The following is a 25282-nucleotide window of genomic DNA, read 5'->3' on the forward strand; positions in this document are numbered from 1 at the left end:
ACAGGCCTACCAGCTGTTGACACACTAGCAGATATTGTCTTTTTGGAAACATCATCAAATCCCCCCAGAGACTCAAACTGATTACGCTGACCAGTTATATTTGGAAGATGCTTCACCAACCGTAAATTACTCCCATTATTATCGAGGCCATTTAATTTTTTCCAAACTGGGGGTTTTTGCATGTCAACTGCTTTTTCAAACTCTCTGCCTCCGGCCACCACCCTTTCCACCGGTCCAGCAATCTTCTTCCCCAAAAAATAGTCACTTAATCTTCTTCCAAACAAAGTCCAACCATCTATCTTGGTCCCCTCTGGAACTCGTAGGCAACCCCTTCTTGCACCATTGTGGTATTCAGAGATTTCCACAAATAAGCCGCCCTTATTAAATCTACTGGCAACCTCCAAAAGTTTAGAATTCTCTCGTAAATGTTTGAAAAAAGGTTGTTTTCGAAAGTTCCACTGATCTAGGTCTGTCAAGCAAGCAATAATCCAATCCAACCCCAAACGGCCTACCCTAATGGCGCCATGGAACTTACCCCGTCGTTCGTGAATAGCATAGGAATCTATCCTACCACCATCAAAAGCTAAAGAAAAAACCTTTGAATCAATACGAAAGACAGCTGAAATCCTCTCTACCCCCCCTAACTGTGGTTTAGGCTTGGGCTGTTGAGGTTTAGGTGGCTGTGCAGGAGTAACGGTGGGCTTGGGTTGGAAGGTTGAGGGAAGTGAGACGTTAGGTGGCTGTGTGGGAGTAACGGTGGGCTTGGGTTGTAAGGTTGAGGGATGTGAAACGTTAACAGTATGGGAAGCTATGGGCAAGGGGGGTGGTGGTGGTCCTTGGCCAAAGGTCGGCCAAAAAAATTGTGGTGGTGTGAAAAAAGGTTAAGGGGGGTGATAAGGGTTGTAGGGATGGCATGTTGGTATGGATGGTGGTGGTAATGAAGGTGTAAAATGGACATGTTGTGGTGGAGGGGGTTGTGGATATGGTGGTGGTGGTATAAGGGTGGGGTAAGGTGGTAGAGAGGTCATTGTAGAACCAAACTACCTCATCGTTTCAACTAGTAGCTGAAACCATAACGTAAAAGTCATTAGTAACGAACATAAGTTATCACAACTGATTCCTGCCAATGCAATCCAAGAAGTAGATTTCTACCTCACTAATGAACTTCAAAATCATCCAATGCTCTTTTGCACTGGATGCCAACAAAACCAGTAAAGCAGTACCAAACACCTAAAGACTAGCTTATCATAATACAAATAAGACCATCTACATTTTTACCAAATTCATACAGTTTCATCCAGATTCGGAGTCCCACTTTGAATTCAAATTATCAAATATAATTTCTAATATTAACCCTAAAGCATTTAGAAAAGATTTCACAAAGGACAGAATATTTGGAAAGAAAAAAAAAAACATTAATAAGTGAACCTGATTTCTCAATAGGAAGTTCAATTATAATTAAATATGGAAACCAACTTACCAAATCCCATCACAAGCTAGAACAAGAAACTCATCATCATCACAAAGCTCAACCTAGTTCAAGGAGAACCAAAGATATCAAAATAGAGCATGGGAAGAAGAATCCCTTAAGAACATGTTCCAATCATGATGTCAGAAAAACAAGATGGCAAGAAATAAGCAATATGATATTGTTCTCAAAGCCACAAAATTCCACACTTTCTTCAAAGTACTGGAACATATGGAGTGACAATGGTATATGCAGCAAAACAATCAACACTTGCCCCCCTTTTTTTTCTAATAAGTGGTAAATTCATTCAAGTGCTCAGGATAAGGAAGCCTTAGTGGCAGATCATATGAGATTACACAATGGCTCCATTCATTGGGAGCTCAATTTTACTTGGGCAGGTCAGGAATGGGAATTGGAGTCACTTTCACTGTTTTTGGATTTACTGTATTCAATAGAAGTGCAAGACTGTGGAGATGATAAATTATGCTGGAGGCCATCTATTTATTGTTTTCCAAGGGTTTTGAAGTCCGAACTTATTATAGAGCATTAGCCCCTAAGGTGGATTAGATATTCCCTTGGCAAAGCATTTTTCCTATAGCCCCAACAAAAGTGACCTTCATATGGGCTACTTCATTAGGGAAAATTCTAACAGCAAAGAATTTGAGAAAGTGTAATATTATTCTTGTGAGTTGGTTTTGTATGTGTAAGGGGAACAGAGAGACAGTGGATCATTTGATATTGCACTGCCCTATTGCCAGGGAGTTGTAAGATATGGTGTCTGCACTTTTTGGGGCTTAGTGAGTGATGCCTGGGAGAATTGTTGATCTACTAGCGAGTTCACAACGCCATTTTGGGCAGCATCATGATGAGGAGATTTGGAAGGCCATTCCTCATTGCTTGATGTGGTTGTATTTGGAGGGCAAGAAATGCCAGAAATTTTGACCGGTGTGAGATGTTAGCTTTAGATCTGAGATTGCATTTTATGAGGACTTTGTTCCAGTGGTTATTGGCCTTGGGAAGTTTTCTTTCTCGAACTTGGAGTTTATTGACTATTGTTCTTTTAATTCTAAGTTGTATTTACATCTAGTATACCACCTGTGAACTTGATTTTTTTTCTAATAAAATTATTACTTATCAAAAAGTAGTAAATTCATTCGAGACAAAGTGAAAAGGACATACCTGTACCATAAGAGAAGTAAAGGAAAAAGAAAAAGAAATGAGAAAGTACACCTAAGAACTAAACTAAGAATTAAACGCATTTTTATTTATCAAAATATAATTTCACAAATCTTCACCCCAATCTGCACAAAAACTACAGATGTCCATATGCTACATACAGTTTTTATGTCTGGGTTGGCCGTAACAATCTGCCTGTCAGCTGGCAAAGATCTGTTCTGCTTGAATTCCACATCTCCTGCAACAATCAGAATTGTAAACACAAGAAATTGGCATAAAAGATTTATTAAAAACAAAACAAACAAAAAAAATCTTATTTCTTCCACTTAATATTAAGATCAAGTTTAAGAAAACTTTAGGTACCAATAGCTCTTGCCAAGTTCAAGCTTCCATTGACTCGACCAAATTGTACAAAACCACCAGCTTTCAGAATCCTTTCTTTCTCAAGCTCAAGATCGGGTTTGTGATCTTCAGACAAATTATATGCCTGCATGAGCGTTTCATAAAGCATTACATGGACTCTCATGCAAAAACTGAGCACATGGGGGCAGAGGCAAGAAAGTATCTAAATGTGAGATTCTCCTTACAATTTTAGGATGCAAGGGCAATCATTTTTTGTCCAAATTTCCTCCAATACCCTAGGGCAAATGAAATGTGTTGCATTTAAGTAAACAGCCTCATAGGACCTCGGCACACCTAACTGTCTTGTATGAATATGCAGGAAGGAATGCACCCAGCCTAAGTGTAGAGGTCATGTTTCTTTGTTTTTAAGAATGGATTCTGTGCGTGTGTGTGTGCAGTGTGCACATGCATGTTGTTAGATTAAATGATTAAATTCAACATTGCATAATAGCTTAAAACTTTTCGGACAATTGGTAATTTTTTGTGATATCAAAGCAAGAGGTCTTGGGTTCAAACTCCATCTCCACCTTACTTCTCAGTTAAAAAATTCCCACATGTTAGGAACCACTTAATAACAGTAGTTTATGCGCGTGCATGTATGAGTAGTTTTAGATTAATTGATTAAATTCACGATTTCCTAATTGCTTAAGCTTTTGGGACAATCAGTAATTTATCACATGTTTTTAAGGAAAAATTTAAAATACTAGTAGAAATTAACAATATGGTCCTGTGTCCAAAATCTTTGGTGGATACTTGTCCAACAATAGGTGTGTAGCATACAAATCTTACAACCAGCTCCAAGTCATATGTGTTGTCCTCCATGCACTTTAGAGATTCCAATCAATTAGACCTTAGCACCCGTTTGATAATAAATCAAATACATATCTCAAGAGAATGCAAAAAGTGTAATAGTCAATATTAATAACAACTGCCACTTAATTGTCTTAGCAATTACATTACAGAACTAAAAGACAAATAAAAAGCATATATACAGATTGACTACCCAGGTTATTTCGCTCTCCCGGTTATTTCAGTTCACAGATTGGAGAAGATGTTAAGAACTGGAATGATTTTGGGAATTTTGGTAGGTTACTTCGAGGGAACCTTGGCCTCCATAGCAGAACTTAGAGAGAAAGTGAGAGAGAGAGAGGAAGAGAATAACCAAACAACAATTCATTCATCAATGTGTAATACAATCTGTTCTTTCCAATATATGCAAGTTGCAGACCCAAACTAACTGATTCTAACCAACTGATCAGTTAGTTTAGTTAGGCTAACCACTCTAACTAAACTGCCACCTGTCAATTACAATTGAGTGGCCCTATTATGAGTAATACTACTCTACTATGCATATGTATACTAGCTAATACAGGTCTAACAGAAGAGCATGATGCAGCCTTGTAAAGATCTCATATAGAAAAACTTGCAGAAAAATATTTTGAAATTCCTCAAAAGATAAATGGATACCTGACCCTTTTTGCACATTACACAACGAGAATCACCGGCATTTGCAACAACAACTTGGTTGTTTTGGATGATTGCTACACAAGCTGTGCTTCCCGAATTTGGTCCATGATAGTCAGAGTGAGGCCCCTAGTTTTCAACATAAAATTTCTTCATATTTATTCAAATTGCAGTTGCATAATTAAATTATTTTATAAAAATGAATTTGCTATACAAGAGTAGCTGATGATCTTTACACAAGCTGTGATTTTTCAATTTGGTCAGTGAAACTTAGAGGCCCCAGTTTGCAACATAAACACTCTATATTATTCAAATTGCAGTTACATAATTAAATTATTTTATAAAAAATAAATTTGCTATATTTCCAGGAATTTTATATTTCAAAATACTACAATATTTGCAGAAAAAGTGAGCTTTTATAGCATCGTTATAAAAATTACAATGCAATAGGAGAGGTGATGTAGGACAAATTAGGGATTTGTCAACGTTTAGTTGTGGTGGGTTTAGGGTTAGGAAAGAAGAAGAATTAGAGAGAAGTTAGGGATGTTTAGGGGTTGTGTGAGAAGGAGAAAGAAACAACAAAAGCCAACGTGCAAATTGCCCAAAACACTCAATTTCATTAATCAATTCAATCTATTTTCTTTGAATACATTGAGCACAATATATATAAAAACTCTTAGTTGTCCTAGTAATAATAGGATTCATACTAGTATTAGGACTACTAATAAAACCTAATAAATACTAACTTGGACTGAAAGTAAATAAACCTTAGATACTTAGAATACCTTAGAAGATTCTAAACTCAACTAAATTACCAAAATACCCTTAATTTGCAGGAATTGCAGAAATTACAGATTTGCCCCTCAAAACAAAACTGACCATAACTAGTAAAATAAAAACCCAAATTAAAAACTCTTTTAACCCTAAAAGATTCATACTTAGACCATTAAAAGGGAATGACTTTCACTTCAATTGGACTTCACATGAGGACCCAGTAAAATAATTATTGAATAGGCAACCATTCCCGCTGCATCATTTTTCTTTTTTAATGACAGGGAATCTCTTCAAGGTAGGGCCCTTTGGACCCAACACTGTCGAGTAAAGTCCTGGATGCACGATCCCACCTGCAAGAACCATGTGTTGGAAAATCCTAAGACCTTGAGGAAGCACATCCCAAGGCCTAGCAATCAAGCTTGACCTTGTGCGGGCATTCCCGCTGGCATCTTCACGTCTGCAATGTCCTTTTTTGGTTCAAAATCTATCCATTTTTATAGACTCAGAAAATTCAAATTACTAAAATGCCCAAAAACATAGTGAACGAAAAAGGATCCACCAGAAACACACACAAAAAAAAAAAATGATTCAGAAAAACAATTTCAACTACCTTAAAATTACCCACCAGAAGCTCTAATAATGTCACACAAGCAGCTATTCCTTTTAAACCAAAGGCTCTAACTAATCATTGCAAAGATTGAGCATTATGCACTACTATACTAATTGCTTATAAATGCTTCAAATGTCCTTCAAGTATCAATCTCATAGTGCTTCCTAAAGCAGTTATGGTTACTCATATTTTTACAAGTCCTAACTGCATTTTTGCTGTTTACACCGTTGTCTTTCCTTGCTAGCATACTTTAGCACAACATGTTTGTTGCATTTCATTATGAGCCAAATGTGCCAGGCTTCAAAAGCCTGTGCATGGAACTGAAATACTAAGCAAAACCAAACCTAAACTGATCGCTATGGGATCATCCAGACAACCAATAACCTAATTTGTTATCTTAACCAATATGTCAAAACCATCAACAAAGTAATACTAGAAAAATGGAAGATGCTTACAGTTGAGACAGATATTCAAACACCAAAGAGAATTGAAATATCAAAGACCAAAGGGAAAGATAAAAAAAGGGGATTTTCAATTATAGAAATGTGAATCTGACACTCCATTCGTTCCAATGTTTTTTGGAAAAAGATTCATTTCCTAGAAAACTGACTTGTTTTCTTGTGCTTGGTTGCGATCTTGAAAATGCAGTCGAAAACATTTTCTATTTTTGTTCAAATGGAAAATCATTAAAGTTTCTTAATAATTCCAAATAATCATATAACCAAAAACTTTCATTCACGAAAACCAACCCCAAATGAGGAAATATTTTTCTATCTTCGGCCTTTGGGAACCTCAAATGGGAAAATAGACCCCAACTTCAAATTCACCTGAAAATTTAAGTGGGAAAATAACTGATTTGAGTAGAAATAGGTCATTTAGGGTTGGTGAATGGTCAGTCTATAGAGAGAGAAGTTATCATAGGGAAAAACATTTATAGTGAGAAGTTTATTTTTGGTGGTTTGTTGTTTATATAAAATGTGAAATACATTTTTCACAAAACAAACAGAGCAAAGCATAAAAGAATCTACCAGTGTTATTTTCAATGTTGGTGAAAGAGAAAATCATTTAGAACTTCAACTGTTCAACCAAAAACTTCACAACACAAATATTTTAGATAATAGCAGTAAAAATCTTCCATATATTTCTTGTTGAATTAAGCTTCCAAATTCCAACCTAGTATTCTGCAATCTTCAATCAGATTTCAAGTTCACATTCACTTTATAGACCGTTACAGCTCCCATGCACTGACTTTAAACCTTGGATTTATCATAAATGTGTGCATACTGACAAAAAATTCAGCCATATGGCTAAATCAAAAAGCTTAAGGCACTTTTCAAAGGAAATATTGGGACAAGCACCAGAAAAATATATTAAGTCAAAAACTTCAGTTTCTAAAAATCTACCTATTGTCAAAATCAGAAATATAATTGCATAAAAGTTAACAAAATGGACAAAATACGGTTTGTTTAATGCAAAAACCATGTCACATGTGACTTGTTATGCAAGAATACATGTTCAATATTTCAAAATTTCACAAGATAGACATAAATATTAAAGAAGTTTCCAACAAGGATAAAATGAATTAGGAAAAAAAAAAAAACATAGTAACTTCAATTCATAAACAGATTTACCTCCTCAGAAGGCCAATCATCAATATGATCATTAACTTCACTGCACTTAGGAGACCATATCAACCCTTCTATCATACCAGAAAACTTGTCCATTTTATCTCCCAATATCGCTAATTCTCTCCATCCTCTTTGTCCACGCATCATCTCATCCATTCTAATTCAATCCAAAGCAAGAAAGTTAAAATAAAGAAAAATAAAAGTGAACAAATATTAGACAGAGAAACCCACCGGACTAAACCCAACCACCCCCCCCCCCCCTTAACCATGAAGATTATCAATGCATGGAACATTACCATGGTGCCAGAAATCTATGTACTTTCCTTCCCCCTATTTAATTTTATTATTTCTAATTATCTAATATTAAGGATGATACTTAAATACTTTCTAATCTCAAAAATAGATTAACAGAATATATATATATATAGAAAAATGCCACCGCACTAAATATAACAATAAAGTTAGTATATCATAGAACAATCACTAATGATCATATTTATGGGCATTTAAGTCATTGAAAAGATTTGGCAATAAAGGCTGTTGGCAGATTGACAGCCTGCATTTAGATTCCTGAGATGTTCTTAACATCTTACAGGTATAAGAAACCTTCCCTACTACTTGTGGTCTACAATTACAATAGAGGCATCTGCCAATAATTAACAATTGAAATTTAATTTAGAAATGAATTTACCTGAGAAAAGAATTCTGTACAGAAGTACCTAAATCTCCAGCTAGATATGCTTCATGCTTAAGCACTTGTTGGTGAAGATACTTGGCACAGAACTTAGCAACTACTTTACCTGAAAAAATAAATGGACTACATTGAGAACAACACAAGACCAGAACTAGTTTGCAACCATCCCTCTCCACTTTGTCCACCAAGAGAGAAACAGTGAGTGACAGACAGACAGAAAGATATTTAAGAAGAATAGAGGAAATTTAAGTCATAACTAAGATACTTAAGAATCAGAATCTCCTAGATAATTCTAGAATATACTAAATTACCAAAATAACCTTAATTCGTAGGAGTTACAATACCACAACTTGTAAAATAAAAACCACATTAAAATTTTTTTAACCCTAGAATACCTATAACTAAACATTTAAAACCATATGACATTGGCTTTAGTTGGACTTCACACATTGACCCAATAAAATAAATCTTTAATGGACAAAATATTAAAGTACCAACAAATTAGTGTTCCATGGCTGCATTAAGGCTTTGAAGCACTAAGTTATTAAGAAAAAATACTAGGGAAAGATGTTCCTCAGCAAACACTGGTGCATCTCTTAAAAATTGAACATGACCTCAGGCACTAAGAAAATGCTTTTTACAAAAAACAGAAGCATGCCACTATCAAACAAGGATTATTATGGCATAACGACTCAAACAAGGAATCCAGTGACACCTGACTCCAATCTTGTATATCTCTCACAAAACTATGACTTGAATTTTTGCTCCCTCTTCTCCCTATACATATAAGGGACTATAGAAGCATCATTATCATCAGCTATTTTAAATATATATATCAGAAAATAAATCCTTCAACACCATCTCTCCATACCACACATATTATATTATGCCAATAGTAGAATGCCCGTAGTAGCATATACTTTTTTCCATCTACTTACATGGTAAATCAGAAGTCCCACGATTTATATCATGATATCTCTCATGACTTCTATGGAATTTTATTGTAATGTCAGCAGAAGAGGAGGCACATAAGGGTAAACAATGTAATAAAACCCACCCAATTCTGACGTGGATTTCTTGGAGATGAGCAGAACACCACAGTAACTCCAAAAAAATGCATCCACCGCTTGTAATGAACAATTTTGCACTCTTAAGATGACATTCACATTGATGTGTAATGTACTATTTTGATGTAACGTAGGTGGAGATGTGCATGTCATGTGAAATAGTGTGAAAAGGATCAACTAAGTGATGAAATCTTTAAAACCAAGTAGTAATGAGATTTAATTTTAAAACGATGCCAACAGCATCCAAAAAGGAACAGAAACTTCAATTTGAAAACCAACTTGAATTGGAAGACGTTTGTAATGAGCTAGGAAGAAAATATGGAAAAACACAAAAATTATTTATAACTCAATGCTAACCTCCATGACCATCATATACACCAAAGAAAGAGGTGGACCTGTCCAAATCTGGATAAGCTGCATGCTACAACAAAAATACAATAAAGTTAGCATACCATATCATCTCTAATCAATGTGGCATGGAAACCTTTTGAAGAGAAACCAATATCTGTGTCAAATACTTGCCTGTTTCCATTACATTTGGACATGTTGTTAGCAAACAGGAACCAATTTTTGTTATTTCAAATCGAATAGAAATTCCAAAATTAACCTTTTTTTTTCTCTGTTTCAGCCAATTATACAGTTTGTTTTGGTATGTTTACTAAGTTCCAAAGAATCCGAATAAAATAATGATGCTTTGGCAAAAGTAACTCAATGTGCTTTAAATAGGCCAGTTCAAAATGATATAATGTCATTCAAAACACAGCTCTTATTTTATTGTTTTATTCTTTCCTGGCCTGATACGATTTAAACTTAAGACCTGTACCAACACCATCCACCTTCTTACAAGCAGGGGCAGAGGATATATTACAAATAGGCACATCAAGTCACATAGAAGTAGGAATACAATTCTGATTCCAATTCTGTTTATTAGTTTCTTCAATAATTACATCTAAGTTGTTTGTCTGTTGAGATGCATACACTTTTTTTTTGTATAAGTAAGAAAGATGTATATTCATAAATAAATAAAAACTACCTCATGCAAAAGGACATAAAGCAGATTAAAGAGTACATCAGTACAGAAAGAGAATAAGAAAAAAAAAAAAAAAAACAAAGAAAATACTAATTACAAAGGAGAGAATTAATGAACATAGGGAGAGAATCACTAGAGGTGAGTCCCCATGCTAGTGAATCAGTTCAGGTTCAGTTTCGTTCCAGTCTCTCCCTCTTTTTGGGCTCAATCCTTTCATTTTTTTCTTTATTGCTGGGTTCAATCTATTCATTGGATCAGATAAGTATGTGAACTGGTCATGATTGATTACAATGTGACTGGTACAAACTAGCTTATGAATCAAGAAAAAGATCTCCAAAAAACTAAAGCTTATGGTATGTTAGAATAGTGGGGAGGAGGCCTGACTACCTTGGATTAGTCACAGATTTTTGCTCTCTGTCCAATTGTTGTTGTTTTGATTATATTATTTTGCGAGGGTCCACATTTTTCTTTGTCAAGTCCAAAACTTTTGAATTTTCTGTCGAAGAAGGTGGTACTTTTAATCTATTACGTATTCTTGAAAAAGGTCGAGATTCTTCACGCTTTGTTACTTTGGGGAAGGAGAGTGCCAAGAGGCTGTTGTTTAACGTGGAAGAGTTGGCGTCTAAACAATCACCTGTGCAGTTTTCTAGAACGTTTAGGGAAGGAGATAAGATTTTATTATTCAGTTGGGGTCCAATGCTCGTGGAAATTTTTTGCTTATTTCTGAACTCATTCACGGACGACGTAAAGGTCCATAGTGATACCGGAAGGAAAATTGAGAAGAGGATGGGGCAGATTTGGTCTTCACCTAAGGAAGACATTAGAAGATTCTCTTCTCCGACAAGGACATTCCGGGATTAGAAACGGTGAACCCAAGCATCCTGTTGTGGTGGTACAGGAGGGGCAGCAGAAAAACTATGGAATTGTTTGAATCAGAAACGGTGAACACAAGCATCCTACTATGGTGGTGCCAGAGGGGCGGTAGAGAAACTATGGTTTTGTGAATAAAGGGAAGGAGAAAATTTCGGAATTTCAAAATTTGAAAATCCCAAATTCTATTGGAAATCAATGTGATTTCAGCAATGATCTTCCTGGAAAAGAAACTGTTGGGTTTGGGGCAGAAGTTACATCGGTGTGATAAATGGAATCGTTACTAACGGTATTAAAGGTAAGTTGACCTTGGATATTTGTTTCTGTGTGGAACGTGGGTCTGAGGGGAAGTGGGGTGTTATTTTTTCAAAGGTCAAGGAAGTGAGCTTAAAGCCCAGTGGCCAGCCAGCTCCTACTAAAGAGCCAGCGCTCCTGGTAGAGAGAACAGGCCCATATTAAAACCTGCTTGAAAACCTCGTGGCAGCTTCATGGGCCATAATGGGTCTATTCAGAAGCCCAAAGCCCAGCAGCCAGCCACTTCTTTACAACACAATCACGTGAGAAGTCCTTCAGTAGTGCTCCCAAATGTGCTGAGTGTCTCATCTCTTTCCCAGGCTCACCCCAAGTCTCATATCCCCACCGAGGTGGTGCCAGTGAACATGGTGGTGATTTCCTCCGTTGCCGATGATGTTGCATGCTCCAATATTGGCAAATTTGAGTCTGCAATCCAAAACCTAAAGGTTAGTTTTGATTTTCTGGAACCGCAAGTTTTGAATCCAGCTCCCACCCCTCTTTTAGAACCAGTTCTGGTCAATGAGGTGTGTAACTACGAGATGGTGGTTTCAGAGTCTAATTCCGATGTCGATAGTGCGCTGGTACAGCAACAGATCAAGCAAATTTTATTTGATAATGCTATGGTCTTGAATAAATCGAGGGGCTTCTCGGACAAGTGGGTTTTAGAACTCGGTGATGGGAAGAGAGTGGTGGTGCCGATGGAGATCAAGAGATAGCCTTCAGGCTTTTTTAAGGGCTCTATTTTGGACAAGCTTAATGCCATGGATTATTCAGGAAATTCTTTGAGGCCTTTAGAGGTACAATCCGAGTGGGATAGGGTGGTGGTGGAGGATGTAGATTCTGAGAGTTAGTCCGAGATGGTTGAATTTGATCAACTAGGTTCAGATATTTCAAAGCCCTTTAATGTGACTCCATTAGCTATGTCAAAGTAGAGACCCAAGAAGTCGATAACCTATCTGCCTTTTTGGAAGATGGTCAGTCTAGAAATCGATCTAGTATGTCACCATGGTTTCAGAGCAAGTTTCAAGATTTTGGATCGTTTTTGGAGACTTCGGTTGAAGGTTTGGAAGAACTTGCATCTAATTTCCTCTTGGCTATTGAGGAGAAAATTAGACAAAAGGCTTCAGAGAATGCTTTTGGGGGAAAAAAAAGGATGGAGGTAAGGGTTTAAGGGAGTTGAAGAGCTTGGTGAGCTCTATTAATTATGATTACACATCTAGTAAAGCAAGAGGTTCCAATAGGGAAAGGGCTGTGATTGTCCCAATGAATTTGAAGATAATCTCTTAGAATGTGCGGGGGCTAAATGAGAAGGATAAAAGACTCCAAATTAGAAACCTTATTAGAATTTGCAGAGCTGATGTCATTTGCTTGCAAGAGACTAAGATGGAGCTTATCACTAGGGGATTTATTAAGTCTTTGGGGTTGTCAACATGTTGATTGGGTATACTTGAGTTCAATAGGTGCATCAGGTGGGATTTTGGTAATGTGGGATAGGAGGGTGGTGGAGAAGTTGGAAGAAGTTGTGAGTGATTTTTCAGTGTCTTGTAGATTTAGGAATGTGGGAGACAGTTTTGAATGGGCATTCACTAGTGTGTATGGTCCTAATGTGGATAGGAAGAAGAGGCTGATATAGGAGGAGTTGGCAAGTCTTCATAATTGGTGGAATTTGCCATGGTGTGTGGGTGGCGATTTTAGTGCAATTCGTTTTTCTTCCGAACGTTTGGGGGCAGAGAACTTCACTCAGGGTATGTATAATTTTTCTAATTTCATCTCTATTAATAGGTTAATGGAAATCCCTTTGGAGGGTGGTAGTTACACTTGGTCAAACTCTCTGTATGGCTCCAGGATAGATCGCTTCCTCTTTTCTTCAAAATGGGAGGAACATTATCCAAACATTCATCAAAAAAGGTTGGTTAGAGTTCTATTAGACCACTCCTCCATTTCTTTGGAGGGCAGGGATATTCGTAAGGGACGTAGACCTTTTCGTTTGAGAACATGTGGCTTCAAGTGGATGATTTTGTGGAGAAGGTGAAAAATTGGTGGGACTCTTATCATTTTTACGGAACTCCAAGTTATAGGTTAGCCATGAAATTGAAAGCTTTAAAGGGAGACTTAAAAAGGTAGAATGAAACCGAGTTTGGAAATGTAACCATTAAGAGAATTAAACCATGGAATGATTTGAATGCCTTGGATTCTAAACAGGAGAGGGTGTCTCTTTGTATTGATGAGAAGCGTGATAAAGAGAGAATTCACTTGGAGATTGAGAGGATTGCTTTGTTGGAGGAGATTAGCTAGAGATAAAAATCGAGGGTACTATGGTTAAGGGAGGGGGACAGCAATATGAAATTCCTTCACCAAATGGCTAATTCTAATGGGAGTAACAATATTGGCAATTTAAATATTGATGGAGTGTTGACATCAAATCAGGAAGTTATTGAAGAGGGTATTGTTCGGATCTATAAAAGTCTTTACTCGGAAGATAAGCACATTTGTCCTCATCCGGATGTGCTAAATTTTTCTAGGATTTCTGAGGATAAGGCTGGCTGGTTGGAAAGACCTTTTGAGGAAGCTGAGATTTTTGGAGTGGTTATAGATTTTGATGGTGATAAAGCTCTTGGACCGGATGGATTCCCTATGGCATTTTTTCAGACTTGTTGGGCCATTATCAAAACTAATCTTTTGGAGGCTTTTTAGTATTTTTTTGATAATGCTCAATTTGAGAAAAGTTTGACTGCTACTTTCATCTCCTTAATTCCTAAAAAATTAGATGCAATGGAGGTAAGGGATTTTTAGCCTATTAGTTTTTTTTTTTTTTTTTTTGGGGGGGGGGGGGGGGTTACAAAATTATTGCTAAAGTTTTAGCTAACAAGTTGAAAATGGTGCTTAGGGATATTGTTTATGAATCTCAAAATGCTTTTGTCAAAGAAAGACGGATTTTAGATTCTATTCTTATTGCCAATGAATGCTTGGATAGTAGGCTGAAATCATTTCCTGGGGTGTTTTGTAAGCTGGATGTAGAGAAGGCATATGATCATGTGAATTGGGGCTTCCTCATTTATATGTTGGATCATTGTGGTTTTCATGAAAAATGGAGAAGATGGGTTTTCTTTTGCATCTCTACTATTAAATTCTCCATTCTCATTAATGGAACTCTGTGTGGTTTCTTTGGAAGCTCTAGAGGTATAAGACAACATTATCCCCTTTATTGTTTGTCATTGTTATGAATGCTTTTAGAAAAATGTTGGATAAGGCAGTGAGGAATGGGCTCATGTCTAGTATTGGAGTGGGTCTCACAGGTAATTCTTTGCAGGTGACCCATCTTCTCTTTGCTAATGATACCTTGGTCTTATGTGATGCTGATCTTGGTCAGATTTTGTTTCTCCATCTAGTGCTGCTTTGGTTTGAAGTAGTTTCTAGAGTGAAAATTAATATGGGTAAGTCTGAATTGGTCCCTGTGGATGTGGTTCCAAATATAGCAGTTAGGGTGGATGTGCTAGGGTGCAAGCAAAGCTCCTTCCCGATGAAATATTTAGGCCTTTCGTTGAGTGCTAATGTCAAAGATAGTTCTATTTGAAATCCAATTATTGAGAAGATGAAAAGGAGGTTAGCAGATTGGAAACAATTGTATCTCTCAAAAGGAGGTAAAGTTAATCTTATTAAGGGTACTTTGTCCAATCTTCCAACTTATTTTCTCTCTCTTTTTCCTATCCCGATGGAGGTTGCAAACCGTAATGAGCAACTTCAACGAAATTTTCTCTGGAGTGCCATAGGGGATGTTAAAAAAACTCACCTAGTGATATGGGTTATGATTTGCGCTCCTCTTCATTCTGGAGGTTTAGCTATTAGAAGTTTGAGAAGTTTTAATAAAGCTTTGTTTGGAAAATGGTTATGGAGATTTGGGAATGAGCTACAGGCCTTGTAAAGGAGAGTGATAGGGGCAAAATATGGTTGTGAAGGGGGAGGTTGGTGCTCTCTTCCCATTACTATCCCTCATGGAGTGAGTTTGTGGAAGTCTATTAGTCGTGGTTGGCCATCTTTTGTTCGTCACATCCAATTTGAGGTTGGGACCGGGTTTACTCTTAGATTTTGGCAAGACATTTGGTGTGGGAACACTTCTTTATGTGTGCTCTATCTGAGACTTTTCTCTTTAAGTCAAAATAAGGAGGCTTATGTGGCTGATTTGATGAAGTTCCCAAATGGTGTTCTTTTCTGGGATCTAAATTTTAGAAGATACAGTGAAGATTGGGAATCGGAATCCTTTTACAGTTTAATGTCTAGAATTTATAGAGCTTCTTTGAGAGGAGTTGGGGACGATGAGATGTGTTGGAAACTTGCTATGGGAAGAGGATTTACTATTCGTTCTTATTACCAGGTGCTAACAAAAAGTTTCGATCAGTCTTTCCCTTGGAAGATTGTTTGGAAGTCTAAGGTCCCTTCTTGAGTTGCTTTTTTTGCTTGGATTGCAATTTTGGGGAATATTTTAACTATTGATAATCTTAGAAAACGGAAGATTTTGATTCTGGATTGGTGTTGTATGTGTAAAAGAAATGGGGAATCAGGAGACCACCTCCTTATCCATTGCCCTATTGCTTTTGATTTGTGGTTTATGGTGTTTACTTTGTTTGGCATTCACTAGGTTATGTCAAAAACAGTGGTGGAGCTGTTGGTTGGTTGGCAAGGAAAGTTTGGGAGGCATGGGAATTTCGCTATTTGGATGGTTGTGCCCCATTGTTTGATGTGGTGCATTTGGCAGGAGAGGAATAACCAGCATTTTAAGGATTTAGAGAGATCAATCTCAGATCTTAAACTCTTCTTCCTTAAAAATCTTCTAGATTGGGTTACAGTGTTAGGCTTTCATTCTTTTTCTTTAGTCCGTGGTTTCATGGACCTTTGTACTTTATGAACTTAATTTGTTTTTGTCCTTGATGTATACTTCTTGTATACTCAAGCGACACCCCCCTTCTTTTTAATATATTTTTATTACTAATCCCCTTCTTCTTAGGGATTAAGGCTATGAAAGTTGTATTAAGAGATTTTTCAAACTTACTATGTTGATAAAACTCTTCAAACACAACCAAAACATCTCTTTCCATAACACTCCAACAATGATTGTAAAAGAACATAGAGAAACCATTAGGACTTGGAGCCTTATCTCCTTCTAATTCTTTGACAACTCAAAGAATCTCCTCCTTTTCAAACCTCCATTCAAGCCAGTCCCTCTCCAACCCCTCAATCTTATCAAACTCCAAACCTTTTGCAAAAGGCCTCCACTTCTCTGTCTCCTTATATAAATTTTTATAAAACTGTACTACTTGGTCCACCACCTCTGATTCTTCCTCATAAATAACCCTATCCACCTCCAACATACTGAGATGATTATACCTTCTCCAAGAATTAGCCACCTTGTAGAAAAATTTAGTATTGTTGTCTCCTTCCTTAATGCAAAGCATCTTCAATTTCTCTCTCCATGAAATTTCTTCCAAAGAAAGAAGGTTCTCTAATTCAGATCTCACCGTGACCCTCTCACTTATCTCCCCTTCAAAGAGGCCAAACTCCCCTTCCTTAACATCTAATAATTTCAAGGCCTTCAATAATTCTTTCTTTTGACAACCTACATTTCCAAAATCACTACGGTTCCACTGAATAATGTCTCCTTTTAGAGCCTTCAGCTTCTTGGCAAGCACATAACTAGGAGTACCTGAGAGAATATCGATCCCACCAAGAATAAACCCTATCTGTAAACCCATTTGTCTTTAACCACATATTCTCAAACCGAAAAGGACTCTGTCCCCTCATTATCCCCATTGCCTCCACTAGAATAGGAAAGTGGTCAGAAACGGGGCGAGATAAAACCCGCTAGATCACATCTGGGTAATGGCCTTCCCAATCATGAGAAACCAGAGCTCTATCTATCCTAGATATCAAAGGCTAATCTAAACCACTAGACCAAGTATAACTCCCTCCCTCCAAAGGTAAATCTATCAAATTAAGCTCCTCCATAAACTTAGAAAAATTCTCCATAGCCAGAGTAAGGCGCGATCCACCCAACCGTTCACTTGGGAAATGAACGATATTGAAATCCCCTGTGTAACACCATGGAACATCACAATATTGTTGAATTACAATCAGCTCATCCCACATTTACCTCCTCAAATTATTATCATTTGGGTCATAAACCCCAGAACATGCCCAAATAAAACCATCTCCCACACCCTGCCACCGAACCGACACAGAAAAGAAACCCACCATAACCTCCAACTTTTCTAAAACCCACCTGTCCCACATCATCAAAACCCCACCTATCCCACATCATCAAAACCCCACCAGCCGTCTGATCCACATACAAAGCCACCCAATCCACATAAGAACAACTCCACAGGCTACAAACAATCTGTCTATCCATGCCAACAAGCTTAGTTTCTTGAAGGCAGACTACATCACAATTCCACTCTCGTAGTAAATTCTTAACTACCAAACGTTTCCGTGAATCATTCAATCCTTGAACATTCCATGAAACCATCTTTAACTTCATAAAAACTGTTAACTCCCTACTACAATCTCTGTATAGCAGCCAAAGAAAACTACCTACCATCATAATTAATCGAAGGTATCAAATTCCCCAACTCCCTCTTCCCTTTATCCTTTGAGACAGCTTTTCGATGAGCTATATCCTTTCTGTGCAACAAATTGGCCGCCTCAATCACCTTCTCAAGCCTTTGTAAAAGCATAATACACATCTTCTCATGCCGACCCAAAGGAAGCCCCACCAGTTTACTAAAACCAGGAATTTTATGTTTCACCCAATTAGAAATATCCAATGTATTTTCAAGCCCCAAAACCTCAATACCATTGTTCAGCTTAGCCTAAAAAACCAACCCCAGGGGAGTAATAGTCTTCAAAGGGGAGAAACTATACACATCACCCAAACACAAGTCTACACTAACCACTTCTCCCTCCATTGATACACTCACCTTAAGAAAACCACGGTTTGCCGATGTAGATGTCACCACTAACTAGATAACCTGATGGGAAGTGCCTATCCACTAAGCAACACTTGCACAACCGGCCTAACCACCTTCATCCCCATCTTGGACACCCAAATCCACAATCCCAGCTCTCGATAGACTCTGAAAAAGACCAATTGATGCCCTGTCACTCTCAGTTTCTACATTACCCAGTGCCATTGAAGGCTCATCGGTGCAAAAGCCATCGGAAAAAGGACACTCGACCTCCATCGAAGCCTTCTCGAGTCAACCCATCGCATCGTTCAGAGGAACAGAGTTCTCATGAGCACAATCAGAGCTCGTCACCGTCACCGAAGAATGGATTATCATTGGATCAGCCTTACCCAATGTCATCGGTGACTCCTCGGTGTGAAACTCACTGGAAACTATGCTGTTGACCTCCCTCCTAGGCTTCGTAGGTCAACCCAACATCTCGTTCTGAGTAGCAGAATCATCATGCTATGTTTTGGAGCTCGCCACCATCACCAAATCGTGGGCTTTGTGTGTTTCTGGTCTTGGGTCAACCAAAGAAGAAATTTCACCCACTTCAAACCTGATTCGGCCTAGAAACTCTAGGATGGGTAAATTTGGAGAGCCCACACAAGTGCCACAATTTGGGCCTAAGCCCCACACTAGCTTTTTTGGATCCCATGTATCACGAATAAAGCCTAAGCCCACCACAAGCTTCTCACCCCGTGTAACCTACTTAAAGCTTTTTAATCCACCTTTATTGCAATCCCATGTAACACGCCTCTTTCCTTCCCCATTCACCTCCACTGTCAAGCCCTTCCCTATCCAGCAAGAATTCCTTAAATCACGTTCTTTTCCATAAACAGATTCATTTGAATTTGGAATGAATCTTAACAGAAATCTCATTTTATATCCTCCCGGATTTATCTCTCCCAGTTTAAAGTCCACATTAACGCACCGAGAACCCACATCTCCTCCTCCAAGAGCCATTGGACGTGGTTTGCCCGCCGGAATTTCGCTCAACACCATCTACTCAACTTCTGGGTTCTACTTCACCACCCTATCCTCCCCTAATTGAGATTTCCCCTTATAGTGGATGCTTAATAGATGTGGCTGATTTCTACCCCTGACCTGCACCTGATAGCCAGGCACTATCTCAGCAAAAGTTTTAGATGTTTGAATCCCCAAGTTATCTTTATGAGAGTGAGCAACAAATTTCGAGTGACCAGAGCCACCATCCACATAGTGTTCAAGTTCCAGCATCTTCCTTAATTCTAACCCAAAAACCCTCCACCCATTCTTTGCTAGCCCTCAGGAATAATAATAGACCTTCTAGACCCGCCAACTTTGAATTCAGTCAATAGTAAGAACTGGCCAAACAAGTTAGAGCTCCGTTGGAGAGTATAAGCTATATCACCCTCCCTGAAAGAAAAAAATTGCTTGGGACTAATCCCAACAACGTGTTCTATATTCTTCATCAGCCATTGTGCCGCATTCTTCCCCATAAAAACTGATTCCATGCAGTATTTTCCCCGCTCAAAAATCCTTAAAGAAAAATATCGTCCCCCCCTCTACCACTAATTGAAAAAATTTGGATTCAATAAAAAAACTACGAGAACCACCCATAATAGATAGATCAAAAAGAAGAAAAGAACTAAATATCTAGCTAATTTGAGGTAGTTGGGCCTCTTGAGCAAAGGTTGAGATGCATACACTTAAAATGATAATGATTTTTTGATAGGTAGATAGTTGGGAAGAGAGGTTTGAACCACAACATAGAATGACAAGAAAATTTATGTAAGTGACTCCAAAATAGAATAACTCCATGTCTATCTTAATTTGAAAGTACCCCTAGGATAATGCTGCTAATTGTACTAAGTTTGTATATGGATGTCTAAACATTTAACATTATAGATAGTTTTTTCAACATAAACACAATGATTAGAAATTAGATTTTATTGTACAAAGACTTTGTTCAGTGATTTAGGGAAGCTTTTAATCACAATAAAAACCTAAAGCAATTTTGGTACATGAAGGAACACATTTCATTTCAGTTCCCTACTTAAGTCATCCAATCTGATCAAGCATACATATCTATCAGCTAATGCTATAAACCAAAGCAGAAGGCAAAAAAATGATTACAAAAAATTAAAAACAAATAAAAAGAAGAGAAAGACTACTACTCACAGCATCTTCCATGGTAGCACGCCACCCTTGCATTGACGACAACCCATACCTAAGTCGGTCATTCTCACCATCTTCTGATACCTTCTCAGTTTTTGGAGCACTTAGATATATCCCCATTTCTACCTTTGACAATACCAATTCCCATCAATATTAACATACATACATACATACATGAGCACATAGATTACAATATGCAATATTTTCCTGTGGAATAGTCCATTTTTATGACACTAGGAATTACATGAACACTAAGTATGCATACATACATACATAAATGGATATTATATATATATATATATATATGAATACTACATATACAAATTGACATGAGTAATTCTAATTCACATCAGCAACAGAAAAGAAAAGGAATCCAAATCTCAGCGAGTGGAGTGAAATGATTGAGTTTAAAAAATTCTGAAAAAGTCATGACTCGTGTTCAATTTTCCAACGCTTTCTCGGCAAACAAACAGACAGTATAACTAACAATAAACAATTGAAAAGAAAACAAAAAAACTAGTGCGGATTGCGGATGATGAATAAGCAAAATGATCCGATAAAAAAAAATGAGAAGAAAAAAAGTTAGGGTTTGAGTCTTCGAGATACACACTTGGCTTACCAGGCTTAGCGAGACCGATAGAGAGAGAGAAATATTATTTGTATCTGTAGAGACTAAAGAGACTAGAGGAGAGGACTATAAAAATGATCGACCATTCGGTTTTGCTTGCGTTTCTTTTGTTTTATACCCAAAACCAAACAAAATGGTTGTTAATTTATTTGTTTCGCTTTCGACTGTTATTATACCAGCGGCATGGTCACGCGCTATGCACGTGCTCTAACTTTTTAAGTAGAACCATTCCATGGGCTTCTAATAAAGTAATAAGTGGTATGAAGTTATTCTCATCGGCTTTTAGATCAGATGTGTCCCTAATCCTTCCTTTTTTTTCCTTTTTTGAGACACATTACATCACATTGGCTTTTAGATCAGATATAAAATGTTTGGACGAATAAACTCCATTAAAACTAATAAAGGAAAAAAGGATTTAGTGTGGGTGTAAGCGCCTGCAACGTGATGTCAGCTTCGCGATTGGGAAGTACACCTTAGCCTAGGATGGACTATGGCAAAGAATGTAAATGGAATCGCCACCTAATCTAAGTTTAGGAACCATAAATATAGCGTCCTTCGTAAAAGAACTGATCTTATACCAGAGCACGTGTCCGGAGTTAAAGTATGAGGATGGGAAGGTGTTAAGCACCCAACCCCACCCAACCCTTGGGTTAACTTCCACTCATTGTGTTCCAAATCTTAATCTTATTAAAAGCAAGTTTAATATTTTATTCTAACCCATACACATGCTAGCATGCATGGCACAATCATCTCAAACCTAATCATTCATCTATCATGGCATTTAAACACAAATCTCCAAAGGCAAAAACGTCACAAGGTAGAATCAAACAAACATGTTAAAACATCAAGACATCAAGGGCATAGCATTCAACCAAACATGTTCATGTTATTTAGACATATCAAGCTCATATTCCAACTAATGCACATTCATATGAGTGCATGACTTACCTCACTGCATCACAGCACCTATGTGTCAATGCATGTTCATATTCATGTGCATGTTCATGGTATTCAAACAAATCAAAACCCTATTGGACATAAAAGAGATAAAACAAGACAAAACAAAGAAACAGAGACTCAAGGACGGATAAAACAAGTTAAACCGAGGTTAAAAATGTGAATAAAACAAAAGGAAAGCAGATAGAAAGGATTAGGGTGTTCTAGGCAGGGATATGCATGTGCATAAATAGAGCATGCGTACGCATACACACCCAAAACACTAAAACCTAGTGTTGATGCCTCGCGGCGGTTTGACCACCCATCACAACGACACTCGCACGCTTGAAATGTACAAGCCCAAAGCTCGGGTGCTGTGAAGAAAGGTATACCTTTGGTGTGTGACTGGAAAATGAGTCAATTTTAATCGAGTTACCAAAGGTAAGTGAAGTCGCCACCAACCATCGAGTTTTTTCTAAAGTGTGATTGGTCACCTGACTTTATTTAATTTTATTACCAATCTAAGGCTAAGATAAATGTCGTTTTTTCTAATCTAATATGGATGGATAAAAAATCTTGATTCTTGAGTTCAGAAATCTGGTTATGTGTGGGGAAGGTGTTAAGCACCCATAATGCCTGTCTAAGGACAATCCTTTGTTTTGGTAAAATCTTAATTTAAGGACATTGGCAATTAAAAACGAGCTATTGGCATTAGCTTTCAGGGCTTTAAACTCATTGGTCTTTAAGGTTTGGTTTCAGAAAGGGTATGGTCTCGATGATGCTTCCCTAGTGTGTTTGGAATCGACGCCAAATTTCCACGACAAAAATCTGACAATATTTCACCTTATTTTCGTGGCAAAAATCCGACAGCACTTAGCCTTAGATGTGTCATAGCACACAAAATGTTATTCCCACCAAACTTTCACCGTGAGAATACAGAAATGGGGGTGCCACATTTTCATGGCAAAAATCCAGTAGAGTTTCATGTTTGGCGCACTATGGCACACTAGCAAGGCTTCATGCCTGTGTATACAACACATGCCAACATGCTCGTGCTGGGATGAGCCGAAGCCCCTTAAAGCGTTAACCATATTGATGCGTGTATACATGAAGAAATCGATGTCACTTGGTGACATGGATCGGGACGATCACATCATGATGATCATGTACACAATATAGCGCAAATATGCACCTACAGCAATAGCCTTGGGCACATACCCACTCTACAAGGTCACGAGCACTCATGACTAAAAAGGGTCGCTCACGTAGCCACAAAAGTCCATCATACTAAGTTTACGATCATCCACACACAAGCATATATCATGCACAATGCTATCACACAGAGCAGGAAAGTAAAGCAGACATTGCCTAAATCACAAGGGTGTGGCCTAGCAAGGTACAGGAAATGTAAAATAGACATTGCCATACCCAAGGAACGCGGTCCAAGCAAACTGCAGGAATGATAAAGGGTATATAGAGAGGAAACCCTAATACAATGCTCCTGAGAAAAGGCTAAGAGAGAGGGAAAGATGTAACCACTTAGGGAGGCTAGGCCTACTAATTTATTGAACACTACCTTTTTTGGGCTTGCATCTTTTTGCTTGCATCCTTGCCCTTATTACTTGCGCTTAAAAAGGTTGTGCCCTCACTCCAAATGTCCTCACTCCATGCATGTACATGCAATGACAAAGGAAACAAGCCAATAGGCAAGCAAAGAAACAATTAGAAAGAAAGCATGCAGAGGGATGAACTAGCAAGGAGAGCCAAATGGGGGCAAACAAGCATGTTATCAAACAAAAGGGGGTAACTAGAAGGACAAAAGTAGGTTTGGATTGGGTGTCCAGAGTTCCATTAGATTGGAGTATGGATGACACGTGCAATCAAACAAAATTCCTATAAGGGACTTAGGGTTTCATGTATCAAAGACGGGTGTGAACCTGTACAAGATGCAAAGAAGTAAGCAAGGTAAGCATAACATCATCGCACGAAGCAGAGAAAGGTGTGTATCAAGACAACCAACATCACGGAGTTGTGTCTCACAAGCGGTCACATCCAAACGAGCCACAAGAGGGACAGATGCAACCACACAAACAAGTGGCCCCAATGATCGATAAGCACAGTCCCATGGAGGGAAAAAAGCATGGCAAAGCCTAGATCTAGACAAGCAAACATGGATATAAAGCATAGAAGAAAGCAAGGATAAACATGCATAAAGGAAATAATCCAAACCCTTTGATATAGACCTAGGTGTATGGATGTAGGCCTAGACCACAAGATTTAGATATACACCCTACCTAAAGGGTCAAAACACAAGAAAGAGATATATCAAGAGACAAAAAAGCTATAGAAGCACATGGCATAGCAACCAACATGTAGATCTAGACACATAAACATGGCATTGAGTACATAAACATATAGATCTAAGCATAAGCATGGTAAGGAGCACATAAACATGTAGATCTAAGCATAAGCATGGCAAGGAACACATAAACATATAGATCTGAGCACAAACATAGTATTTAGACATATCCTAGCCCAAAAAACTAGGCCAACATCATCAAAACAATAAAACATGATAGAAAGGAAGGAGACATGCTAGAAAAGCTATAAAACATGCTAGGAAGCAAGATAAATTAAAAGATATACTAAGGAAAGTAATAAAGCATGTTATGAAGCAAGATAAAGCAAAGGGTGTAAATTGTAGCTAAAAAGCTACATCTACATCCTTAAAACCTTAAATCCAAAGTCCTAAAACCAAGGAGAGGGGAAAAGAGTGCAAGAATACTATCTCTTGATTGTTGAGAAAAGAGAGAAATCAAAAGTTTTTTTATGTGTTTAAGAGAGAATTTAGAGAGGAAAAGAGAAAGGATCTGACTAGAAAAGTGCTCCAAAATGCCCATAATATTTTTTTTATCTGAAGAGGGTCTGGGGTATTTATAGACATTTTGTGACTATTCAGCTTCTGGTGGCCACTAGTTGGGACCAACGGCCCTTTAGTGCCCGCTGGGTCTAATGCTGACATCAGCAATCCCAACTTCTTCCTTGCTTTCGCTTTGGATGCATATTTGAAGGCCTATCCGAAC

At 37.8% G+C, this 25282-nt stretch overlaps 1 protein-coding gene across 5 annotated transcripts in view; it reads right to left on the reverse strand.

The window, feature by feature from the left end:
• The window catches only part of LOC115991504 (probable protein phosphatase 2C 60), a 31382-nt gene extending 9998 nt beyond the window's left edge, over window positions 1-21384 (reverse strand). Inside the window, exons 1-9 of one of the 5 annotated variants that reach the window (XM_031115245.1) lie at window positions 21255-21382; window positions 20639-20761; window positions 9641-9704; window positions 8214-8322; window positions 7526-7679; window positions 4514-4639; window positions 3008-3131; window positions 2806-2882; window positions 1481-1533 (exon numbers count right to left, since the gene is read on the reverse strand). In XM_031115245.1, the coding sequence (XP_030971105.1) occupies window positions 1481-1533; window positions 2806-2882; window positions 3008-3131; window positions 4514-4639; window positions 7526-7679; window positions 8214-8322; window positions 9641-9704; window positions 20639-20755 (824 nt within the window). In that variant the 5' untranslated portion in view covers window positions 20756-20761; window positions 21255-21382. Of the gene's footprint in view, window positions 1-1480; window positions 1534-2805; window positions 2883-3007; window positions 3132-4513; window positions 4640-7525; window positions 7680-8213; window positions 8323-9640; window positions 9705-20638; window positions 20762-21245 lie in introns of all 5 variants that reach the window. The other 4 variants (XM_031115248.1, XM_031115247.1, XM_031115246.1 and 1 more) reach the window with 4 other exon arrangements.
• Window positions 21385-25282: the final 3898 nt, after the last annotated feature.

This window comes from Quercus lobata, chromosome 5 (assembly GCF_001633185.2).
Source record: "Quercus lobata isolate SW786 chromosome 5, ValleyOak3.0 Primary Assembly, whole genome shotgun sequence".
Lineage (NCBI taxonomy): Eukaryota > Viridiplantae > Streptophyta > Magnoliopsida > Fagales > Fagaceae > Quercus > Quercus lobata.